Consider the following 23409-nt stretch of genomic DNA (forward strand, 5'->3'; position numbering starts at 1 on the left):
AGATACCACATTTCATAATTAAGCTAACATTTCTATTACGTTCATGTATTGAAAATAGTCCGGGCTACTTGAAGGATATATTTCCAAGAAATTTGTTTTGTTGATTTCTCAATTATTTTTTTTTATCTATTGATTTATGTTTAATAATGTGCAAAAAAGATGAATGAATGTTTTGTAAATTTAAATTTGCCTGTATACATTTGTTTCTATATGAATTTAGAAACGCAAGTACTGTTACTATATTTAGCTTGAGTACTGTTACTATAAATAGCTTTGAGCCACTGTAGTAAGAGTGGTATAAGTGTGCGATGGTATAACAATATCTATAGTTCGAAACCTTTTTATTTTTGGGTGTAAAACTGGAGGTTTGCTGTGCAAAAACTTTGTACTCTTTGGGAATCATTGATAATTACTTCAGGTTAATTTAAGAGTTTAAGTGTAATCATAAGATACCATACATGATGCATCTGAAATTTTGCTTTGTCTAAAAAAATTCATATTAAGTCGATACTTGAAAATTAAAAAATATGAACATTTTAAAGTACCTTAAATAAGATTGTAAGAAATAATTATGTAATGTAATACATAAGTTGTAAATATATCTGTATGCAAAGAAGTATCTTGCTTATGATGTGTTAATAATTTTCATATGGAAGGAAGTTTTACCCATAAAAAGCTATCAGTTAAAAGGAAGATATCATTTTCATTAAAAGAAAATTTAGTTTGTAGGTAACATTTATAAAAAAAAACCAGACATAATCTCAAAACACAGAAAAGTATGAAAGTGTACAGTAAGAATTTTAAATATTTCACATAGACAATTTATTAAATATTCTCTTATAAACACAAAGCTTTTCTATGATGCATTGTTATTAATTATTGTTGTGAGGTAAATTAGCAAGCTTTCTTTGTTTTGTGTTAGCAGTGCTGCAGGCTGATTACTTTTAATAAGTCAAATTTATACCAAACTTAATCTCTGTTACAAGGAAAAGAAATAAAAAATAATTTTGAAAAAAAAAGTGAACATCAATAAAAAATGAATAAAATTTTTCCATTTCATTTTGTGTTTTCTAGTATTTTTTATGAGGAATTTACAGATTTCATTTTTAGGTCACCTTGCACAAAGTGACAGCTCATTGTTGTGCTTTGTCAAACATCGCTCTTGTACCACTGGACCAATATTTGTAAAATGCCTTGCATGAAGATTTGTCAATGTTCAAATAATCTCATTCAGTGTAGTACAAGATCTTTTATAAACAAGAGCCGGTTGAACCGGGTGATGCTCCCCGAATAGGTTTTGGACACAGGAAGGTATACCTCTTGTTGTGTCAGAGTTATGTTACAGACAAAGTTCAAAGTGTAAAAACAACCAAAATATTGTGCACGACACATTGTCTCAATATGGTGATCATTTTTGTGAAATAGTTTGTAAAATCCTACTTCAAATAACGAAGTTATGCGCCGGACATGATTTTGCTGCAAAGTCATGCTGTGACCTTGACCTTCAAGGTAGCGACCCAAATGTTGCATGCGACATGTCTTCTCAATATGGTGATCATCTCTGTGAAATAGTTGTTAAATCCGACTTCCAGTAATGAAGTTATGGGCCGGACACGATTTTGCTGTAAGGTCAGGCCGTGACCTTGACCTTCAAGGTAGCGACCCAAATGTTGCGCGCGACACAATGTCTCATTGTGGTGATCATTTCTGTGAAATAGTTGTAAAATCCGACTTCAAATAATGAAGTTATGTGCCGGACACAATTTTGCTGCAAGGTCATGCTGTGACCTTGACCTTCAAGGTAGCGACCCAAATGTTGCGCGCAACATGTCGTCTCAATATGGTGATCATTTCTGTGAAATACGTTTTAAATCCAACTTCACATAGCGAAGTTATTGGCCGGACACGATTTTGGTGCAAGGTCATGCTGTGACCTTGACCTTCAAGGTATCGACCCAAATGTTGCGCGCGACACGTCATCTCAATATGGTGCTCATTTCTGAAAAAGTTTTAAAATCCGACTTCAAAAAACAAAGTAATGGGCTGGACAAGTTTTAGCTGCAAGGTCATGCTGTGACCTTCAAGGTAGCGACCCAAATCTTGCATGCGACACGTCGTCTCAATATGGTGATCATTTCTGTGAAATATTTTTAAAATCCAACTTCAAATAATGAAGTTATGAACCGGACACGATTCTGCTGCAAGGTCATGCTGTGACCTTGACCTTCAAGGTAGTGACCCAAATGTTGCGCGCGAGACGTCGTTTAAATATGGTGATCATTTCTTTGAAATATTTTTAAAATCGTACTTCAAATAATGAAGTTATGGACCGGACACGATTTTGGTGCAAGGTCATGCTGTGACTTTGACCTTCAAGGTAGCGACCCAAATGTTGCGCGCGACACATTCTCAATATGGTGATCATTTCTGTGAAAAAGTTTTAAAATCCGACTTCAAATAACAAAGTAATGGGCCGGACAAGTTTTAGCTGCAAGGTCATGCTGTGACCTTGACCTTCAAGGTAGCGACCAAAATGTTGCATCGACACGTCGTCTCAATATGGTGATCATCTCTGTGAAATAGTTGTTAAATCCGACTTCCAGTAATGAAGTTATGGGCTGGACACGATTTTGCTGTAAGGTCAGGCCATGACCTTGACCTTCAAGGTAGCGACCCAAATATTGCGCGCGACACAATGTCTCATTGTGGTGATCATTTCTGTGAAATAGTTGTAAAATCCGACTTCAAATAATGAAGTTATGTGCCGGACACAATTTTGCTGAAAGGTCATGCTGTGGCCTTGACCTTCAAGGTAGCGACCCAAATGTTGCGCGCAACACGTCGTCTCAATATGGTGATCATTTCTGTGAAATATTTTTAAAATCCGACTTCAAATAATGAAGTTATGAACCGGACACGATTTTGCTGCAAGGTCATGCTGTGACCTTGACCTTCAAGGTAGCGACCCAAATGTTGCGCGCGAGACGTCGTTTAAATATGGTGATCATTTCTTTGAAATATTTTTAAAATCGTACTTCAAATAATGAAGTTATGGACCGGACACGATTTTGGTGCAAGGTCATGCTGTGACTTTGACCTTCAAGGTAGCAACCCAAATGTTGCGCGCGACACATTCTCAATATGGTGATCATTTCTGTGAAAAAGTTTTAAAATCCGACTTCAAATAACAAAGTAATGGGCCGGACAAGTTTTAGCTGCAAGGTCATGCTGTGACCTTGACCTTCAAGGTAGCGACCCAAATGTTGGGCGCGACACATCGTCTCAATATGGTGATCATTTCTGTAAATAGCTTTAAAATCCGACTTCAAATAACAAAGTTATGGGCCGGACACGAATTCGGGACGTACGGACGGACGGACAACTCGCTGAATATATGCTCCCCCGAAATTTTTCGGGGAGCTCCCCCGAAATTTTTCGGGGAGCATAAAAATATGACAAGAGTTACTGCCCTTGTACTTTTAAAGGAATATTTACATATTTTTTATGATACCTTGGCCAAGTATGTTGTGCAATACATGCATTAAATGTATTTGTCTTTATTAAGCACCCTAAAATTCATGAAATACCCCGTCCTTAAAAATAATACGTAATATTAAATTAATAACAGTAATATACATAAGATTATTTTGAAAACTTGGACCACAATATATTTGGCCCAAATTTGATACTTAATTCAATTATACAATAGTCTCATGTAGGTTAAGCCTTTCAAAGTCTTCTTAATAACTGTTATGCCTGAATTGAACCACTAATAAAATTGTTAAATCATGCCCCATGGGTCAAAATTTGCTCCATTCCATAGGTATTTGTATGCCCCCCTTCAAGGAAGTGGGAGTATATTGCTTTGCATTTGTCCGTCGGTCGGTCCCTAGACCTAATGGTTTCCGGGTGATAACTAAAGAACGCTTAGGCATAGGAACTTCAAACTTGGTATGATGATTGTTTTTGATCAGTAGATGACCCCTATTGATTTTAGGGTCAAAGGTCAAGGTCACAGTGACCTTGTAGGTAAAAACGGTTTCCGAGTGATAACTAAAGAACGCTTTGGCCTAGGAACTTCAAACTTGGTATGATGATTGTTCATGACCAGCAGATGACCCCCATTGATTTTGGGGTCAAAGATCAAGGTCAAATTTACCATGTAGGTAAAAACGGTTTCCGATCAATAACTAATGCACGCTTGGGCCTAGGAACTTCAAACTTGGTTTGATGATTGTTCATGACCAGCAGATGACCCCTATCGATTTTAGGGTCAAGGGGTCAAAGGTCAAGATCACATTGACCCTGTAGGTGGAAATGGTTTCCAATTAATAACTAAAGAACACTTAGGCCAAGAAACTTCTAACTTGGTATGATGATTCTTCATGACCAGCAGATGACCCCTATTGATTTTGGGGTCAAAAGGTCAAGGTCACATTAACCTTGTAGATAAAAATGGTTTCCAATCAATAACTAAGAATGCTTAGGTCTAGGAACTTCAAACTTGGTATGATGATTGTTCATGACCAGCTGATGACCCCTATTGATTTTGGGTCAAGGGGTCAGAGGTCAAGGTCACATTGACCTTGTAGGTAAAAACGGTTTCCAATCAATAACTCGACAACCCATGGGCTGTTGGCCTTCAAACTTGGAAGGTGCATTGGACTTGGCCAGTAGATAACCCCTATTGATTTAAGGGTCAAAGGTCAATGTCATATTGACCTTGTATGTAAAAATTGTTTGACCAATAACTCAACAACTCAAGTTGCCTTGGTTGATATTTTTTTATTAAATTAAAAATCCTTTTGGTATACACATTTCAAGGTCTTATGTAATATAACGACTTGGCTGTCATTAATGAGGCCTACATGATTCATAAAATTTATGCATATATTATTTGGTAAGATTTGAAATAACTTTGTCATAAAATTGCTGCACACAACCTTTGCGGTCACAATTACCTAGTGACTAGTCATAACCAGTAATTAACCCTTATTGATTTTTTGGTCACTAGGTCAAAAGTCAGTCATAATAACCTGATCACATGACTAATTGGCTGCCGATCGGGGGCATACATGTTTTACTCTGAAACTGAGTAAAGCCATTTAAAAATTGTCTTCTATGTAGCTGCAAGGCATAGAGCTTAGATACTTGTTGTATGGCATTGTCTATTTGTCTCCCTTGATTTTTCAGTCATATATGATAACCCTTAAATATCTTCTCCCAACCCAAATGCCAAGAGCTTTGTTATTTAGTGTGTAACATTTGGTCACTGCGAGGTTTGTTCAAATCCTGCACCATTGGTTAAAAGTGGAATATGATCATCCAGGCCATTTGTAATGTAGCTTAATTAAATGGATCTTTAGAGTGTTAACTGTTTGTTCAAATTATGACTGGGCCTGCTCTAGGAGCTACTTGATTTGACAAAGAGACATGCATGTAAAACCATTAAAAATTATCTCCAGAACTACAAGGCGATATGGTTTTGACCCCTGGTGTCAACACCTGAGGTTAGCCAAAATAATCTTTCCTGTTTAGGCCCCATATGACCTGAACTGTGTTGGTGGGCCATAAAACCAAACAAAAAACAAGGCCTGGACCTTTGATTTTTGTGGGCAGCATTTATTAATATATTTCAAATCATGACTGGAGTCATAATTGGCCCAAAGTGTGTTCATTTATTTTTTGCATAGTCTTACAAAAGAAATCCTTCAAAACTTGCCTAGACCTTGTATATTTAACAAGGTTGTTAAAATCAAGATCCTAAGGACAAAATTGTCCTTGCCCCAGGGTCTATTTTACACACACTGAACAAATCTTAATAGTGTGCATGTATAAATAGCATTATATGTGCATCCATGACCTAATTGTGCTTAAAATTTCAATATACACAGACATAAGATATGCCATTTACAAGTATTTTATTTCACCACATAAAAAATTAAACATACATGCCGATAAATGCGATGGTGCATGAAAAGTCAAATGTTGCAAAATGATTGTCTAATACTGCATATGCCTACCCTGACTGATGGTCACAGCCTGACAGCTGCGACACAGGAATGTGACATTATTGTTCATAAGTTTGGGGTATATTATTCCACAATCCTTCTTGTTCATGAGCGAGCTGAAAATTATGTACAACTTTGTAAGGCAGGTTGGGCATACCCCATACCATAATAATCATCCTTTTGCAACACTGACTTTTCACACACTTTCACATTTATTGGGCATGTGTGCTGAATTTTTGTTATGAAATCAAATAAATAAATAAATGGAATAACGTTATGACTGTTTCTATATTTAATGATCATTTCAGCATGATCAGAGCAATGTTGTTGGAATATTAGGTCATTTTTACATGCACACTTTGTTATGTGTACTCGTATAAGGAAAAACCTTTAAAGATACATTGTTAAAGTACAAGACTGAGAGCACAGTTAACTTTTATTTAGATTTAAAGGCAATGGAGTTTAGGTCAGCTATCTAGGGTCAGCATGACCTTGTTGGTTTAAGAAAGAAAAAATCATAAGACATGTAAATAATTTACTTCAAATAATTTTATGAGATACAAAAAAATTAACATGATAAAAATATGTATACATCAGGATTTTAATGATTTAAAATTTGTTGTGGCATGAATAATTTTAGTGAGGGCATTTTTAGCGTCTGATGGTTGAAAACTTTGTAGACTGTGTAATGCATTATGACCGTACTCAGCACACTTTTGTTGACACCAGTCTATTGCTGTACCAGTCTGCATTACAGTCGAGATTATCTGAAATGATAAGAAAACATTGAACTGTGGAAGTCAAAGTTCATGACTAGAAAACAGAAAAAAAATATATATAACATACATAACTTCAAAACATAACTATCCGAAATTCTTTTTTTCATACACTAGTTTTAGTGGTTTGTCTTCAATTTAACCCTCACTCAACCTTACTGCTTTTATTTAATTGACTTGACCTTTGTATTTAAAACTATCAATTGTTACTCTTAGGGTTTGAAAAACACTAAGATTATTAAACAGTATGGTCACACAGCACAGGCAAATTATCAATGAAAATGATTACATCTTTAATAAAGTTTAAAACAATTCAATCAATTAGAACATTTTTTTGTATCGCCTTCAAAAGGCGACATATAGGGGTTACTTTTGTCGCCGGTGGCGTCGGTGTCGGCCTCGGCGTCCCCTAAAGCTTGTCCGGAGCATAACTCAGTCAATTTAAGTCGGATTGACTTCAAACTTGGTATGCATTCAATAACCCAAAGTGCAGTGCACAAGGACCGGTACTCTGCATTTCTTAATTTTTGAAGTTTTGTTAATTTTCATACTTTATTTTTGTCTGGGCCATTTTTCCGAAAGTATAAAAACTATGGACTTCAAATTTCATAGGATGATAGATCTCATTAAGAAGAAGTGCAGTGCACAAGAACTGGTACTCTGCATTTCTTATTTTTTTGAGTTATTGCCCTTTATTAATTTTCATACTTTATTTTTGTCCAGGTCATTTCTCCTAAAGTATAAAAGCTATGGACATGAAAGTTCATAGGATGATAGATCTCATTAAGAAAAAGTGCAGTGTACAAGAACCAGTACTCTGCATTTCTTATTTTTGAGTTATTACCCTATATTAATTTTCATACTTTATTTTTGTCCAGGCCATTTCTCATAAATTATAAAAGCTATGGACTTGAAACTTCATAGGATGATAGATCTTATTGATAAGAAGTGCAGTGCACAGAAACTGCTGCTCTGCACTTCTTATTTTTTGAGTTATTGCCCTTTGTTAATTTTCATATTTCATTTTTGTCCTGGTCATTTCTCCTAAACTATATTGTTCACAAGGCGACGCATCCAACTCGAGGAAATCTAGTTTTTACATTATTTTAGCATGAATGTGCTGAGCAAATGAAGCTTATTAGAACCAAATCAGAGTCTGCTAGATGGAATGAACCAGTACTAATAAATTATAACATATGGAAATCATGATATGACCCTAGTATAGCCCAAATGCATGATCCTTTAGCTGAGAGGCACACCCCTTGACCATTAGGCCACTAAATTCTTCATGTCACATACCTGGTTAGTGCTAAAGTCAGGTGAAATGCTCCCCTGTCCATATTGTTCTGTGTGAACTATAACCGGAGCAGACGATAGAATACCATTAACATCTGTGACTTTATTAATAAATGGTAACAAATCTTCATGCATCTACAATGTAATAAAATTATAATGTCACAAACATTTATCAAGGCCATTTAAAACAAAAATTGGAAAAAAATGTATCACAAAATGTGACATTATATCATATTTGACTTTGTTTCTTCTCAAGTTTTTAACAAAAATCAAATATTTTTAGCGATTGTGAAATATATGTAATTAAATAGTTGAATGTTGATATGGGAAGCAGAAGTCAATGAGCTTAGCTGGACACCTGCTATGGAACTAGGAGGTCCAGGATTCAATTCTTGAAAGGTAAAATGCTGTTTTCTTTGAGCAAGAAGTTAACTCTACAATGCTTTACTTCACCAAGTGTAGATGAGTATCAGAGGTGTGTAACTCTGTGACACCCTACTGTAGGTTTGCAATAAGCTTAGTAAAAGACCTTTCATAGTGAGTTCTTATGACCAGGGCTAAAACTGTGTGAATGCTATCATGATGAAAATATGACATGTTTAACTAAACTTTACAATTAAATCTTAATTTCTGAGACACCAGTGGCAGTATCATTGGATTTATGAAATTAATATCGAATATAAAAAAAAATTATGACAGAGTAACGAGGAACAAATTAGATAGATACTTCATTTTGTGTGTTAAGACTTCTAAGTTTGTATGGTGTTTACTTTTTCATCCTAATTTATTATTTTACACACTAAAGACAAGAATTAATGATTTTCTGAAAGCCACCTACATTTCATGTCCACATGAAAAAATCGATCATTTCTAGAAACTGGACTCTTGATAATATATAAAGTAATCAGAAGTTGACTACAATTTCCAAATTTAGTAAAAGGGGCATTAAGTGTTTATGAATCCTGAAAATTTAATCTTTACAGTAAAAAATATTTTTCTTAATAATTATGTATGTAAAACAAACCTGTCGTGCAAAAGCCACATTTTTGCCGAACTCGGATGCAGCCTGTTTTAGATTATCTTCATGTCCGGCTAACTCGAGTGCTGCTTCGCAACTCTTTGACAATAAACTTCCAGACTGGAGATATACTTGATGCTCCCAGTCAGAAAACTTGACTGTATCTGGTAGTAGCACATTGCCATTACGATCTCTTAAATGTGTGAACTCCGCTGACATCATGTCTCCGATTGCCTGTGATATCATCTCTACTACCTATGTACAGAAATGGTCAAATAAAAGTCTCACAAAAAAATTACCTGTGAAACAGACTTGTGTATAATCTTGCTTCAGCTCTTGGATAACAACTTCTGTATTCCTTAAAACTTTTGCAGATACAATATTTCATGTTAGGGTTAGGGTGGCATTTTCCCGGAGACAAACTTACGCGCAATAATTTTGTGAATTTTAAACTGCTGTAGTAAAGATCATGTATCACAAGTAGCTGTGTCAGTTTCCACTGTATTCATAAGACAAGATAACAGCATACCTTATTGATGTAAATATCTAACATGACAATGTTTTCATTAATGGCTTATGTCATTATGATAAAAAATTTATTTAAATTTACCCATTTTAAGCTGTTTTTTCCTTCTTTTTTTTAAAGATTTTTTGTACATAAATTACTTTCACAATATCAACTGATAGGTACTGTTATTTCTGAATTATCTAAATATGAGTTCTCATTCAGAACATTTAGTGGGTTGTTGGGAAAATAGTTTTGTTTTGACATGTCTGTTTAGTGTTAGTTTTGAAATCAATTTAGTAAGTTCAGTTGCCCTCATGCTTCAATGATTCAAATATTGATATTGGCTTACCAATGTATTATTAAGTTCAGCAAGACCTGTGCTAGCACTTGTAAGTAGAAAGTCGCCACTGAGTACAGCTATCTTATTACCAAACTCCATATCTTTATAAGATCCATTAGTCTCTTGCAGGCTGTCAAGGTTAATTACACCTTGGTGAACTAACTTGGCTGTATGAATCATCTCTGTGATTTCTGCAAGTTGTCTTTGACTGAAATAATGTTAGTCATTTAAAACTTCATGTATTTCTTGCTTTGAACAGCAAATAATAATGTCTATATTGAGTATGAAAGAACAGGATTTGAACATATTGAGGACATCATGGAGATGTATTCATTTCATCAGGAATGATGTGTTGTAAGTAAATAATAAAATGTGTAGAACTGTCATTTATTTAATAACAATAATATGATACAAATAAATTTGAATAACAATACAAGATAAATGGAGGTATCAGCTTAGAAATGTTTGAAACGCTTCAGAATTCAAGCAGTAAACTATCTCCATATTGCAATTTTAAGAAAATAAATCCAGTTTAGTAACCCTATGGTAGAGGCAAAATAATTCACATTCAACAAGTAACATATAAAACTTTCTTCTTCAAAGCTGGTTTTATATTCTTTTTAAGTCAGTTAGTTTGATTCAAAGCAAAGTGAGAAGAATAGCTATGAAAGAAAACTCTACTTACTTAGGGTATATACCACTGACCATCTCATGCTGGTCAAATGATCCCTCCACAGCTCCTGCAGCTTTAGCCATGAGTAAAACAATTAATCCCCTAGTCTGCAAACTGTGCTTTCCATTGTCAAGGAATCCCCTGAATTATATTATAACATCTTTAGAAATTTGAGGAAGAATTTCATTTTAGAAGTATAGGGCAATATGTCACAGTATTGAACTCCATGAAACTTGGATGGTACTAAGTACTATAACATTATTCCAAGGGTCTCTGATTAGAGTCCCTATCAATCTGCACATTTTAATCAACTGGGAAACTTCCATACAGGGATTTCTTAATGTAAAGGTGCCACAGTGTCCTGTCTGGTCATTGGAAATAATTATGAAACTTCATAATAATAAAGACACAAAATTTTGTGACACTAATTAAAGTAATATAATTAATTTAAAATAAACAAGAGCACCGCTAGGTGGAGCATTATATGCCCGAAAGTGTTTTATTTTTTAGTACGGATGAAGCATTTGTAAGACATGGGAATTAGCTGTTCATCCTATAAAATTTTACAGCTGTAGGTTGATGTATACTTAAGTTATTAATAATGACCTTAACCTTTGACCTTGTGACCCCAAAATCAATAGGGGTCTTCTATCCAATATGCATTATAAGGTATTCCCTCGTGGACAGTAATTAGGATTCAACCTTTGTATTATTCAAAATAAAGTGGGGAGACGTGTAATGATAATAACAGATGTAGCCCATTTCCAACAGCCTTGCTGTTGGGTTTACCCCTTAAGAGACGTGGTTGAGTGTCCGCCTTGTAATTGAGAGGTCTGGAGTTCAAAATCTGGTCACTGGATTTTCAGGTTTACAAACATCTTGATTTTGGGCCTTATAGACAATACACCCATTGACAGTCTCTATATGAACTAAGTAAATAACCGAGGTATATCGAGTGAAAAAACACGAGTTGTGTCCCTTATCTTCGAGTAAAATCGATATCTCTAATGCTAAAACAATTAAAATTTAGCCTTTTTTTCAAACTGCTTGTTTGGACGATTTAAAGTCCGATTTTAAAATTTTACACCAATGAAAAGCTTGTGATCTTAGCTTCGTGTCTTCGAGTTCTTTACTTGCAATTCTACTGATAAGAATAGCTGTCGTCTAATTCTGAAACTGTCAATCCGTGTATTCTATATCATATAGTCGTAAAGTCACAGAATATAACTTTTCAGTAATAAAGACGCAATACGGGGAAGTCAAAGACCGGGCCCGCGAAGCGGGTCCGGGCTTTGGCTTGCCCGGCTATAGACTACATGTATATTTAAAAGAAAATCAAATAAAAAAACAATTAAAAAATATATAGAATTCTATACCTATCAATGAAATTTTCAGTGTCAGTTCTAGTCGGGCGCCACCATTTACAATGTAACTCAATGATAAAAGGCGGGGTATTCCGATAACGGAACAAATCTCAACTTTTCGGATCAATGATAAACGTCGAGTGTTCCGAGTGAAAACGGAAGCGATGCATGTAATACCGAATGACAATTTTAAAACGGAAAGAATGAAAGGAATTTTTTAACGACTTTCCCGTTCATAGGCTTTGCCTAATTTCATATTATTAAGTGGCCTGTAGCTAATCAGTGAGCAGTTAAAAAGTGTTGCGAAGGGCTTGGGTTTGCGTCCCAGTCAAGCTGCAGTATATTCACACCTTGTGACAGGTAAGCTATTTCACATAAAAAAATTACCTGGCTGTTTTAAGAAGTGGATGCTTTGTTCCAACCAATTTCCTGATCTGTATAGCAACATTGGCAAGCTCATCACTTAACAAACATCTCAAGCTCATGAATGAAGTGGGGTAGCCAACAATCTTCTCAGCTTCCGACACGGCCTGCTTCCAATCGCTACTCTTTGATTGATCAAAAAAGCTAATGTTTCTAGCTTGAACATAATCTAACTTTTTAAATTGTCTTAAATTACGAGAAAGTTGTTTAAAAACTTGTCTAACCTTCATGTTAACATTTTTTGTAAGGGGAAGCTACTCTAACAATACAATTACGCAACGTTTTATTTACATGTCGTGAGAAAATAAAATGTTTGACAGCTGACTTCTAAGTTCATGAATCAGAATGCAGAGAATGAAGAAAGCTTCAACACTCTTCAAACATATACGGTGTCACTGGAAGTACATAGATAGAGTGTGTTAATTGATATTTTCTCTTAACTTTTGATTGCTGAAAAAATAACAGAAATTCTCAATTTACATGTTTTTGTATTTTTTTTCTTTTGCTTATCAAAAAAGGGTTTACCATAGCTCTGGCTTCCAAAACTTTATAAGCCGCTTTTTAACATTTTTGTTTTTCATCAGATGCGGCATTAAACGTCATGTCATGTATATAAACGGGTACGCTGAAGACCTTAAGCTAGGTTTACCAGTGTTTACATGAAACTAGCTATCTTTATGCAGTTGTCTTGTTTGTTGAGTGTTGTCATTGAATAATCTGGTCAGGAAGTGGCACTAGTGTGATGAGGGTATATCTGTTTGATAAGGAAAAAATGTAGCTTTTCATTTTTGAGTATGGACCCTGGATATGGCAGTGACCAGGTGAATTGCCACTATTTATGTGTATAAAGGTTTAATTTTGAAGCACAAATTGTTGATAAATTACTGTACACCATGCAATTTCTGCATAAGATTAGCCAAAGAAATAAATTTGGAGCTGAAGTTAGGTCACTGTACTGCGGTCAATGAATAACCTGTGACAATAATGGGTTATCTTATAAGCACTTATCTTAGGACTGTTGATGCAGAGCAAAGTGCTAGCTTTTCAAGCTGTCACTATGAACTAAAGGGTCACACACCCAAGTACCCTCCCTCATCATCTCGGCGAACTTTTTAGAGTCGATCTCCTCAAGTTCTAACAGGACGTCGTCGGCTAATATCACACATACTGTACCGTGCCGGCTTTAATTTTAATCCTAGCTGCAGAAAAACATGTGAACTTGCTGTCTTTCACTAGCATTGGTTCCTTAATGATCTGTTGATGGACTGTTCTTCTCAACAGTGTACACATACAGATGGTATGAGAGTGAAGTGACTTTGTCTATGTGTACATGTATGTTTCACAGGATGAGAAAAATGTTCAGCCTGACCGAGACTCTTATAATAACAACGTGTGGCCCGTCTGCTTTAGTATTCTGCCACTTAAACATTTTCTTCCCTTATGACACTTCTTAACAGTAACATACATAACATTTTAAAAGTGGTGCATGGTGCCCTTTTCTACCACAATACTTTATTTTTCTTATAAATTTTAACATGAAAAGAATTTACTTTCATTATTTTATTTTACTGATAATTTACTGTTGCACTTTTTAATTACAATTATGGCTATCAAAGTTTAAGTCAATGATCACAGAAAATTACATTGAGATCAAACTGTCATGTTTATGCTTTATGTTTGCCAATTAGCATCATTCACATTACCACAGTGTTTGCTGGAATGTGGTTACAAAGTGCTCGAGAGTACAATTAGTAGCAAAGTAAAGAACAATGATGTTAAACTATTTGGGATTTCAACTACACATCAAAGTCATGTGTGTAGGCTTTGTTTCATATTTCCAATGCCACAGTTTGTTTTTCTTAATAATTCATACCTGTTGACAAGTTTAAGGAGAACCTTGTAGACAATTGTTTCTACAAGTATTTACCTAAATCTGTCTTTGTCTTCTTCTGCATATTCATGTCCTTGATGCCTTTAAGATAACAATTATAACTTTTAAAGACTGTATTATTGTACAGAATCATGATTATAATTATGTCTTCTTTTATGTAAAATAAACTGCTAAGGTTCATGTTATATGTTTAAGCGCACATAAAATCGTTAAAACATTATGATTATTAAAAGATTAAGTATCATCTAATTATGATATTATTTTGATTACACTTAGCCTTACATTCCATTAATATTATTCTAGGTTCAACCTCAAAACAGCTTACCTGTGTTAACCTCAAGTCACCAGAATTTCAGATATACAAGCCATGATGTTTCTCAGTCTAGTCAAAACCTACAGGAATCTTACAAATTCCTTAAGTCCGTATACACCACACAAAAACATGGAGTTCTTTCAATTGAGGTAATACTCATTTTAAACATTGTTTCCATATGTTTACGTCTAACAGTATTTTGAAGCTGAAAACATAATAAAAAAGCAAATTTTCATATATCATTAACTTGTTGTTGTATCATTCAGTTTGTAAAAATTCCATACTTCCCTTTTTCTGAAGTTCACTGAGCAATTAGATTTTCTTGCTTATTTTATGTTTTTAATTCTTTGAATAACTTGTGACATATTATAATAGGAAAAGCAAGTGTCAAGCAAGCTTCTGTTTTCATTACATCATTCTAAGACAATTTAAATATGAAAGTCTATCTTATTTGTATTTGTTCATTTATTATAGACAAAAGATACCCTTTAACAATGATCAAACAAGACAAAATGGCAGAGCATGCCAGAAGATCATATTGTGATAATCTTAAGTTGTAAACATGTCCTCTTATATTATGGCACTGGAATAATTGAAGTTAATGCCAACAGGATGTATCAAAATATATCTTCCATTTCAAATGCAAATTGACAATTAAGTTATCATTAGACTTTCAGACTGAGTAGATTTGTTTTTGAAAACAAAATTCATATAAATACATGTATTTAAAAATTTATGTGTGATATGTTTTTAAAATTTGAAGTAATCACATTCTTTGTGTTTAGTTGATTTAAAAAAAATTTTTTTAACTTCTTCTGTATTAGTTTTTCCATTATGATAACTTTCAGAGTGGATGTAGGAAATTTTGTCAAACATATCGTCACATGACAGAAGAAGAGAAACTAGCTTTATTGTGCCATATAGCAGAGAATTATGGTGTTGACCAGGAACTCATTGTAGATATTGTTAAAAATTTCCTTGAATCAAAGGTGAGCCAGTTTAGTCATTTTGAAATATAGTAAACTCCTTATCTGATACTGATAGGCAGACACCATAACATCTAGGCCATCTGCATTACATTAAATTTAAATGGCAATTTATATAGGTCTATAATAGAAACCTATTATGGTACCATAAATGGCAGGGGTTGAACTTGCCATTTAAGTATTTTAAAAGTATGAATTACATTTTCATTATCAATTACTTAATTTACCATATTTTAAAAAAAAAAAATTTCATGCAAGTTTTCAATGAAGAAAAAAATTAAGCTATTTTCAAGGCCCCTCGTTTGCATTATGGTTGATAATACTTAACTTTTTGTTAAGGTTCATTCTCTAAAAGCTTAAAAGGTTAGACACATCCTTAAAATTTGGATTATTTGAATATTACAATAGGTTATTAAGTATCCTTGAACAGATTATATGAATATAATAGTTGATACTGATTATATGAATATAATAGGTTATAAAGTATACTTGAACAGATTATATGAATATAATCAGGGCTCATCCTGGGGGGAAATTTTAGGGAGAAGTGACTCCCTCGCGAAAATTAGGGAGAAGGGAAACAACCCAATGTGTATGCATTAACATGCATGGCTATACATCCTTTAATTATAATATAAACACAATTAACATCACTTATAATATTTCTCCAGTTTATTAATTAATAGTAGATTAATTAATAGTAGTATTAATTAAAAGTAGATTAATTAGTAGTAGATCTGGCAATGGCATCTAAATGTTTTTGAGCTGCAAATATGAATATAAAAAATTATTTTTGATATCTATTGATCAGCTACTTATAAGCTTTCTCTAAATATGTGTTTATATATTTTCATATACATTTGTTGATAATAATGTGTAAGAAAAGATATGATGATAAAATCAATTTCATATTTTTTACTTTCCTCACTTTTAATAGAAGATGATGTCACATTGGATATTGATTAATAATATCTGTTCTATTCTGTTCTGGTAACAGAAATTTCTTTCGAAGTCCTGAATGTTGTAATGTCATATTTATATGCATATAATTATGCTTATAAAACAATTTTCAAACATCAAAGAATATGTAAAATATGTACTGCAAACATTTGTGCACATTATATTTGATCACTAAAATTACATACATTCATTTCTTATTGAAAAATTTGACTGAGAAATTGTAGAAAATTAATTTCTAATTACCTCCCTTTATTTTCATGAAATGTTAAATTAGGTAATATCTTTAAAAATAATGCTTTTTAAAATTTACAATATTGATAAATCTTAATCTGAGCGTCATATTTACGACATTAAAACAAATATTTATATTGAAACAATAAGAACACTTCTTTCCTGAAAAATTTTGTTGTTATATACGTTACATGATATCACGGATTTATATTACAATAATAATAATAATATAAATCCGTGATGATATACGACCGATCAAACTCCTCACAGTGATTACCTCCCTTGGCAGAATTGTAATCACTGCCTTCACAGACGTCACATGATGATGAAAGTCACATGACGTAACGTCGAAATTCAAATGTAAATATCGACCGTTACATAGAAAATCTAACGTCATTTTTCTTTTCCTGTTTTATTTTTAACTTTTTGTACCTACGTCCGATATATTTTATCAAAAAATTATCAAAAGTATTCAAAATAATGAAAAATAAATTAAAAAGCTAAAAAAGATAAATATCCAAATATTGATATTTCAATGTTTGTGATGGCAGAGATCTCTGTACTGATAAGGGGAGATCACTGCGTAGGAGATTGACGACCGATATGTAGTTTAGCCCACGTGCGTAAACTGTGTCAAATTTGGCATTTCTACAAAGAGAACAATGCCTAACACCCCCACTGTCTACAACATACCAATCGCATGGCTTTCTTAAATTTTCGCGTAGGTGTAACTATCAGAATCAGTAACTTTCTTACTGCTCGGTTTCGGCATTTCGCCTCGTAGCCATGACGTGAGCGACATAACAATTTTACAGTAAAAATTGATGTTAACAGACTGAAATCATTCAATCATTTTAATCAGGTCGCTGATCATTAATGAAATTGATTATTTTTAATTGACTAACAGTTTTGTGATAGCCGTGAAAAATCCGTTGTACATAGACTTTACTCGGGTTAAAAACCCACCACCGAAGTGCATCGTGTATATCAATTAGGGAAGATTGCACGTGTTTAGATAATCGGGGAAAAAACAATGTATAATTATCGCCAAATCCCGTATTAAACTCGCAAAACTATCACACAATTATACCGTTTCGGGTCGATGCTCTCATTATTTATTGTTTAGAGTAGGCGGTCTATCGCTTCGCTTACAGGTGAAGGGTAGTAGAAAGCGACGCTCTGATTGGATAATGATAATTAGCGGTCGTCATATGGGCGGATACAATCTCTGCTCTTTACATCGCTAAGTAATTACTATTTGGGAATTAAGATTTTATAGGCGATGTTGACTTCTCTTTGATCAATCGGAAGAGCGAAATTGGAATATACACGGCGAAGTTTTCGCCTGAATCGCCCTTCCGGATGAGCCCTGATAATAGGTTATAAAGTATACTTGAACTGATTATATGAATATAATAGGTTATAAAGTGTCCTTGAACAGATTTTATGAATATAATAGGTTATAAAGTAGTTACTTGAACAGATTATATGAATATGATAGGTTATAAAGTATACTTGAACAGATTATTAATTATTTATGAATATTATATAAGGTTAGAAAGTATCAGAATTTGTGTATGAATATAAAAGTATAAAGTATTCTTGATCAGATTATTTATTGATATAACAGGAGAGAGGTGAGGCTGTGATATTGCGTATAGAGGAGAGAATGCGAGGAGCATTGTCAGCCAAATACCAGGTACTCTTTAGTGATATAGGAAGAATAGAAGGCGGAGTCAAATTTCTCCTAGATATGAGAGCTGATATCATAGTAAGTATTAATCTTAATTAATATATAATCATATTATTAATATACCATCATGTAAAAGGTAAAAAGGAAAGCTATAATAAGAAATATTACTTAAGTAAGTCTACAGATGATAGTATAAAAGTAAAACACTAAATCAGCTATTTAAGGACATTGGCAGCTATTTAAGTGGATTGGTCTACAAACAGCACATTTTCCAATATTTCATCAAATGAAAAAAACCCAATTGAAATGTATCATTCTCGTAAAATTTTTCCTAGAAAAGAAATGTTGATAGCGTTCTAAGTGATTTAGTATGAACATTTAAACATGTACATGTATTGACTAATGATACTTTGTTCTAGAACTGTCATTTCTTGATATTTCAACACTGACTGAACATCTTAGTATTTCAGCACTGACTGAACATCTTGATATTTCAGCACTGACTGAACATCTTGATATTTCAGCACTGACTGAACATCTTGATATTTCAGCACTGACTGAACATCTTGATATTTCAGCACTGACTGAACATCAAATATTTCAGCACTGACTGAACATCTTGATATTTCAGCACTGACTGAACATCTTGATATTTCAGCACTGACTGCACATCTTGATATTTCAGCACTGACTGCACATCAGATATTTCAGCACTGACTGAACATCTTAGTACATAATGTATTTTAGCACTGACTGCACATCTCAATAATTCAGCACTGACTGCAAATTTAAATACTTCAGCACTTAATGTTAAAAATCCTTATATTTTAGCACTGACTGCTCATCTTGATATTTCAGCACTGAATATGAATCCAAATATTTCAGCACTGACTGCTCATCTTGATATTTCAGCACTGACTGCACATCAAATATTTTAGCACTGACCATCTAAGTACATAATGTATTTTAGCACTGACTACACATCTCAATATTTCAGCACTGACTGCAAATCCGAATGCTTCAGCACTTACTGTCAAATCCAAATATTTCAGCACTGACTGGTCATCTTTATATTTTAGCACCTACTGTCTTCCACCAAGGATATAGACCATGTAGACAGAGCCCACCTGATAGATCTACAGCATGCTTTAAGGGACATGTTGTCTCTCTGGTTCACTGTTGGATTCCTTAACCTAGAGAGGATCACATGGCACTCATCATGTGATATGCTGCAGAAGGTGATTAAACCTTTATTAACCTATAGCCTGATATATTTTGTATGTGTTTAATTTAAATTTCAAATGATCTAGAGTGGGATTTGATATCAAAATATAACAGTTAAGCTACCAACAGTAATAGGACCTTATTGTTCATACAAGTTGTGTCCAATATGTCTGTATGCTGTGTGTCCATTGTGTATGCACAAATAATGTCCAATGTGTTATTTTTTATTAATCATTGTCAAATTTGTAGTATAATTAGTGTCCTTTTTGTTTATTAAAAAAGACATCCTTTCTTATCAAATTTGATGGCTTTCTATAATCATAACATGTTAAGAGTAAATACAAATCAGTGATTTTTTTCCTGTATTTTACAGCCAAATAAAGGCTGTTACCCCCAGCCTAAAATAGGTATATTTTCCCCTAAAAATGCCAAAATATTTTCCCCTAAAATGCCCTGCGCACATTCTTCACAAGAACCATGACTTTATGCAGCTGACTATCAGCTAGAAGACAGAAAGCTGTCCCTATAGATAGCATCTTCTTTGTACTATGCAAGTTAAATTGAATTGAAATTGAAAATTTATAAAATGTGTGGGTAAATTCCATTCTCAGTTGTTTGAAATAGATTTTCACCTTTTCTGATTTATCACGCTATATTTTCCCTTTTGGAAAGCCACAGATTGTTTTGAAAATTGGAGAAAAAAAATAAAGCAAATGCATATGTACTTTCAAACTAGATTTCAGAATATGAGGCTGTTCATCCAGTTAGACACTGGCATGATTTAAAGAGACGTGTGGGACCATATCGTAGATGTTTCGTATTTACACATTCCAGTATGCCGCAGGAACCAATTGTAGTCTTACACTGTGCTTTGACACCTGAAATTTCATCTTCTATACATGTAAGTCTTGACCTTAGTGATGTCTGTTTGACTTATTCTGAAATATGATTTCACTTCACAAAGTAAGAGATGTTGAGTTGTGTAGGTCTCACAGACATACACAAATAGGGGTTTGAAGTTTTTCTATAATAAATTATTGAAGACTTATGATGACTCTGGTAGGCTGGCATTAGGTGGAGCTCAATTGTATTGTTTATTATGAATCACATCCCTACAGGAGTCTATTTTTGGTATTAACTAATGTAACTGTTAATTTTGTAAATAAAGAAACATTGGTCCTGACACAGTTGTGGTGTAACCCATGATACCTTGGTTGAGAAGCTGTCACCTGAACAATAAAGCCAACAGTATCCTAAGTTTCATGTTATCAATTAAAGATCATAACTGGATCAGTCTTAGAATTCAAGGTTCCACATTCAACAGCCTAAATTCTCTTGTCAAGAAGATTTTACACTATATTTAATTTCAAAATGTGAGAATTTTACTGTAACACGATCCCAAAAAAAACTTTTGTAGCTTTGATTTACTAGACCAGTTCTTAAATGTATTTCCAAGGCTGTTAAAAATTGCATGAACCTGCTGGACATTGTAACTTATGTATTATTTTAGTCAATCATTGGTAACCATGGTTACTCATCAAACAATCTAGAGCAGGAGAAGATAGAGGAAGGACCAGAAGACCCAACTAAAATCAATACAGCAATGTTCTACTCTGTCTCAAATTCACAAAAAGGTTGGTATGATTGTCTAAGTACATTATTTTTGATAGTTCCATAGATAATAGATATAGCTGTTTCGATAATAACAGTTCTCTAGTATTGTACATGATTTGATTTCATAAAACAGAAAAGAAAAAAAGAAAATATTTTATATTAATCTTTGTATTTATTGACTGACATAAAATGTGCATTAATTATTAACCCTTCAAGTGGCAATAGTAAAAGAATTAAGTCACCAGTTTTGAAACAAGCCAGTCTGACGCAACAAGTTATACTGATTGTGTTCGGTTTGAAATTTAAGAACAATAAACTTATATAACAATTTAAATGCCGTAAAGCAGAAATGCCTTTTACAGTCAACAGGATAAATATAAATGGTATATTTCTTTTCTGAACATTACAGAAGTAATATGGGTGACTTAGAATGCAGAATGCATTGTGTATACTAAGGTAGAATACTTTGAATAATGCTGTGTCAAATATTCTATAAAAAAAAACAAAAAACAAAAACAAAACACAAGTTGTTTTGGATTGTTTTCGATGGAGTAGCATATTTTGTAGAACACAGACATTTCATGGTTTAGGATTTGAAAAGTTTCATTCTATTGTTAGTCATTTGTTAACTCTTACAGGTTTACAAGGTGTGGATCTTGGTAACTATCTAATCAAGAAGGTTGCCGGGGAGCTTCAACACGAGTGGCCACAGATAACACAATTCTCCAGTATTTCTCCAATCCATGGATTCAGAGACTGGTTAATTAGTGAAATAAATCTTGCTTCAAGTAAGTATGTGCTTATGTGTTTGTGTTAACAATTTTAAAACTTAACACTCTTTATCATTGTATAGACAGTGCTTAAAAACAGGTTTCCTTATTTTGAAGTATCAGTAATGTCGGAGGAACTTGCATTTTGTATTCTTAAAAACATTTCAAATTTATAACACCAATAAACTTTTATTGACACTGTGTGGAATTTAAACTAGCAACCACCTGCTTACAAGTCAGTTAATACAATACTGTAGATGATCGTGCAAAAGAAATAATATCATGATGCAGTTTTAAGAGATTGATATTTTTTTGAAAGAGAGATTTTGATGTCATGGGGGAGGGTTTATTTATGTGGCATATTTTCTTGAGAAAGGGGAGGTTTTTTGTGGGTTTTTTTGGGAAATTGAGTCAGAGTTCTTATAAAGGTTTATTTTTGTGGCAGAAATATATTATTTTATAAAAGTTTTTTATCACCAAATATGAATTATAAACTATTCAGCTATCCTGCAAGTCCTTGTTTATGTCAAGTTAGATCTTCTAATAAATTCAGGATTTAAATTTGTTGCATTGGTATAATGAAACTTAATAAGTTTAATTTTAAATTTATGTGTATTAATTTATTGATGAAATTATTTATTTTTGAAATGTTAATATTATCTTTGCTTAGGAAAGGGTAAAAATTTCAGGATTCTATATACATGTAATTATTAAATTTTACGCTTTATAGACAATATATTAACATAATACATGTATTTTTTATACAATTATTTCTTTACTGTAGAGGACAAGGGAAGTCACTCTTCACAGTTATTGACTGAAGCTGAGATTGAATGTTTATGTAATGCATCAAATATTGACAAAGATTTTGCAACAGCATTACAAGTTTTTAAAGATCATGTCAGCCAACATTCCTGGGTGAAAAGTGAAGATATGATGAAAGCAATGAAGGCTCCATTAATGAGGTTGTGTGCTAGATACCTATACATTGAGAAAAGACGTGGATATGCATTAAATCCAGTTGGTGGGTATAATGGTTAACTGCTCTGAAAACATTATAGTACAGATTATCATCCACTTTATTTTTTATCCAAGTAACACTGAGCTACAAAAAGTGATTAGCCTTCACCACTAGCATAGAGTTTAACAGGTCTGCACTTCTGTGCAGTATGGCCAGGTTCATTTTACTATTGGCTGACCAACTTAAAATTTCAATCTTGATATACCTAAAAATCATTATGCACAGTGCCCGAATGGAAGCTGAATGGTCGTTTTAAAAGAATTTAGACGGTCGGATTTGTAGGTGAAGGGTTTGATT

The 23409-nt window shown here is 33.5% G+C and overlaps 2 protein-coding genes across 3 annotated transcripts in view; one reads left to right on the forward strand and one right to left on the reverse strand.

Moving 5' to 3' along the window:
* Positions 1 to 6529: 6529 nt before the first annotated feature.
* On the reverse strand, positions 6530 to 12681 carry LOC132756043 (all trans-polyprenyl-diphosphate synthase PDSS2-like). The gene is made up of 6 exons (XM_060747012.1): positions 12374 to 12681; positions 10635 to 10763; positions 9959 to 10157; positions 9108 to 9356; positions 8087 to 8218; positions 6530 to 6778 (listed from the first exon to the last, which is right to left on the reverse strand). Exons 1-6 carry the CDS (start codon positions 12637 to 12639, stop codon positions 6605 to 6607), a joined length of 1149 nt encoding a protein of 382 aa, XP_060602995.1. The 5' UTR covers positions 12640 to 12681; the 3' UTR covers positions 6530 to 6604.
* LOC132756042 (malonyl-CoA decarboxylase, mitochondrial-like) overlaps positions 12667 to 23409 on the forward strand; it is a 123209-nt gene continuing 112466 nt past the window's right edge. For both annotated transcript variants that reach the window (XR_009629278.1, XM_060747011.1), the window contains exons 1-9: positions 12667 to 12823; positions 14604 to 14762; positions 15462 to 15602; positions 18421 to 18561; positions 19563 to 19721; positions 20444 to 20608; positions 21218 to 21341; positions 21960 to 22109; positions 22876 to 23115. Coding sequence is in view for 1 of the 2 variants with exons in the window: in XM_060747011.1 (XP_060602994.1) it covers positions 12755 to 12823; positions 14604 to 14762; positions 15462 to 15602; positions 18421 to 18561; positions 19563 to 19721; positions 20444 to 20608; positions 21218 to 21341; positions 21960 to 22109; positions 22876 to 23115 (1348 nt within the window). In the remaining variant the exon portion in view is untranslated. The remainder of the gene's footprint in view (positions 12824 to 14603; positions 14763 to 15461; positions 15603 to 18420; positions 18562 to 19562; positions 19722 to 20443; positions 20609 to 21217; positions 21342 to 21959; positions 22110 to 22875; positions 23116 to 23409) is intronic.

Source organism: Ruditapes philippinarum, unplaced genomic scaffold (genome assembly GCF_026571515.1).
Source record: "Ruditapes philippinarum isolate M1 unplaced genomic scaffold, ASM2657151v2 ctg509_1_1_1_1, whole genome shotgun sequence".
In the NCBI taxonomy this organism is placed as follows: domain Eukaryota; kingdom Metazoa; phylum Mollusca; class Bivalvia; order Venerida; family Veneridae; genus Ruditapes; species Ruditapes philippinarum.

Bases quoted from the DNA above. Each gene is read 5' to 3' on its own strand.
- LOC132756043 (XM_060747012.1), bottom strand. From the start codon at position 12,639: ATGAAGGTTAGACAAGTTTTTAAACAACTTTCTCGTAATTTAAGACAA. The intron at 10,764-12,373 runs GTAATTTTTTTA...AATATAATTCAG, and splicing joins CCACTTCTTAAAACAGCCAG to GGGATTCCTTGACAATGGAA. The intron at 10,158-10,634 runs GTAAGTAGAGTT...ACATTATTTCAG, and splicing joins GTCAGTGGTATATACCCTAA to TCAAAGACAACTTGCAGAAA.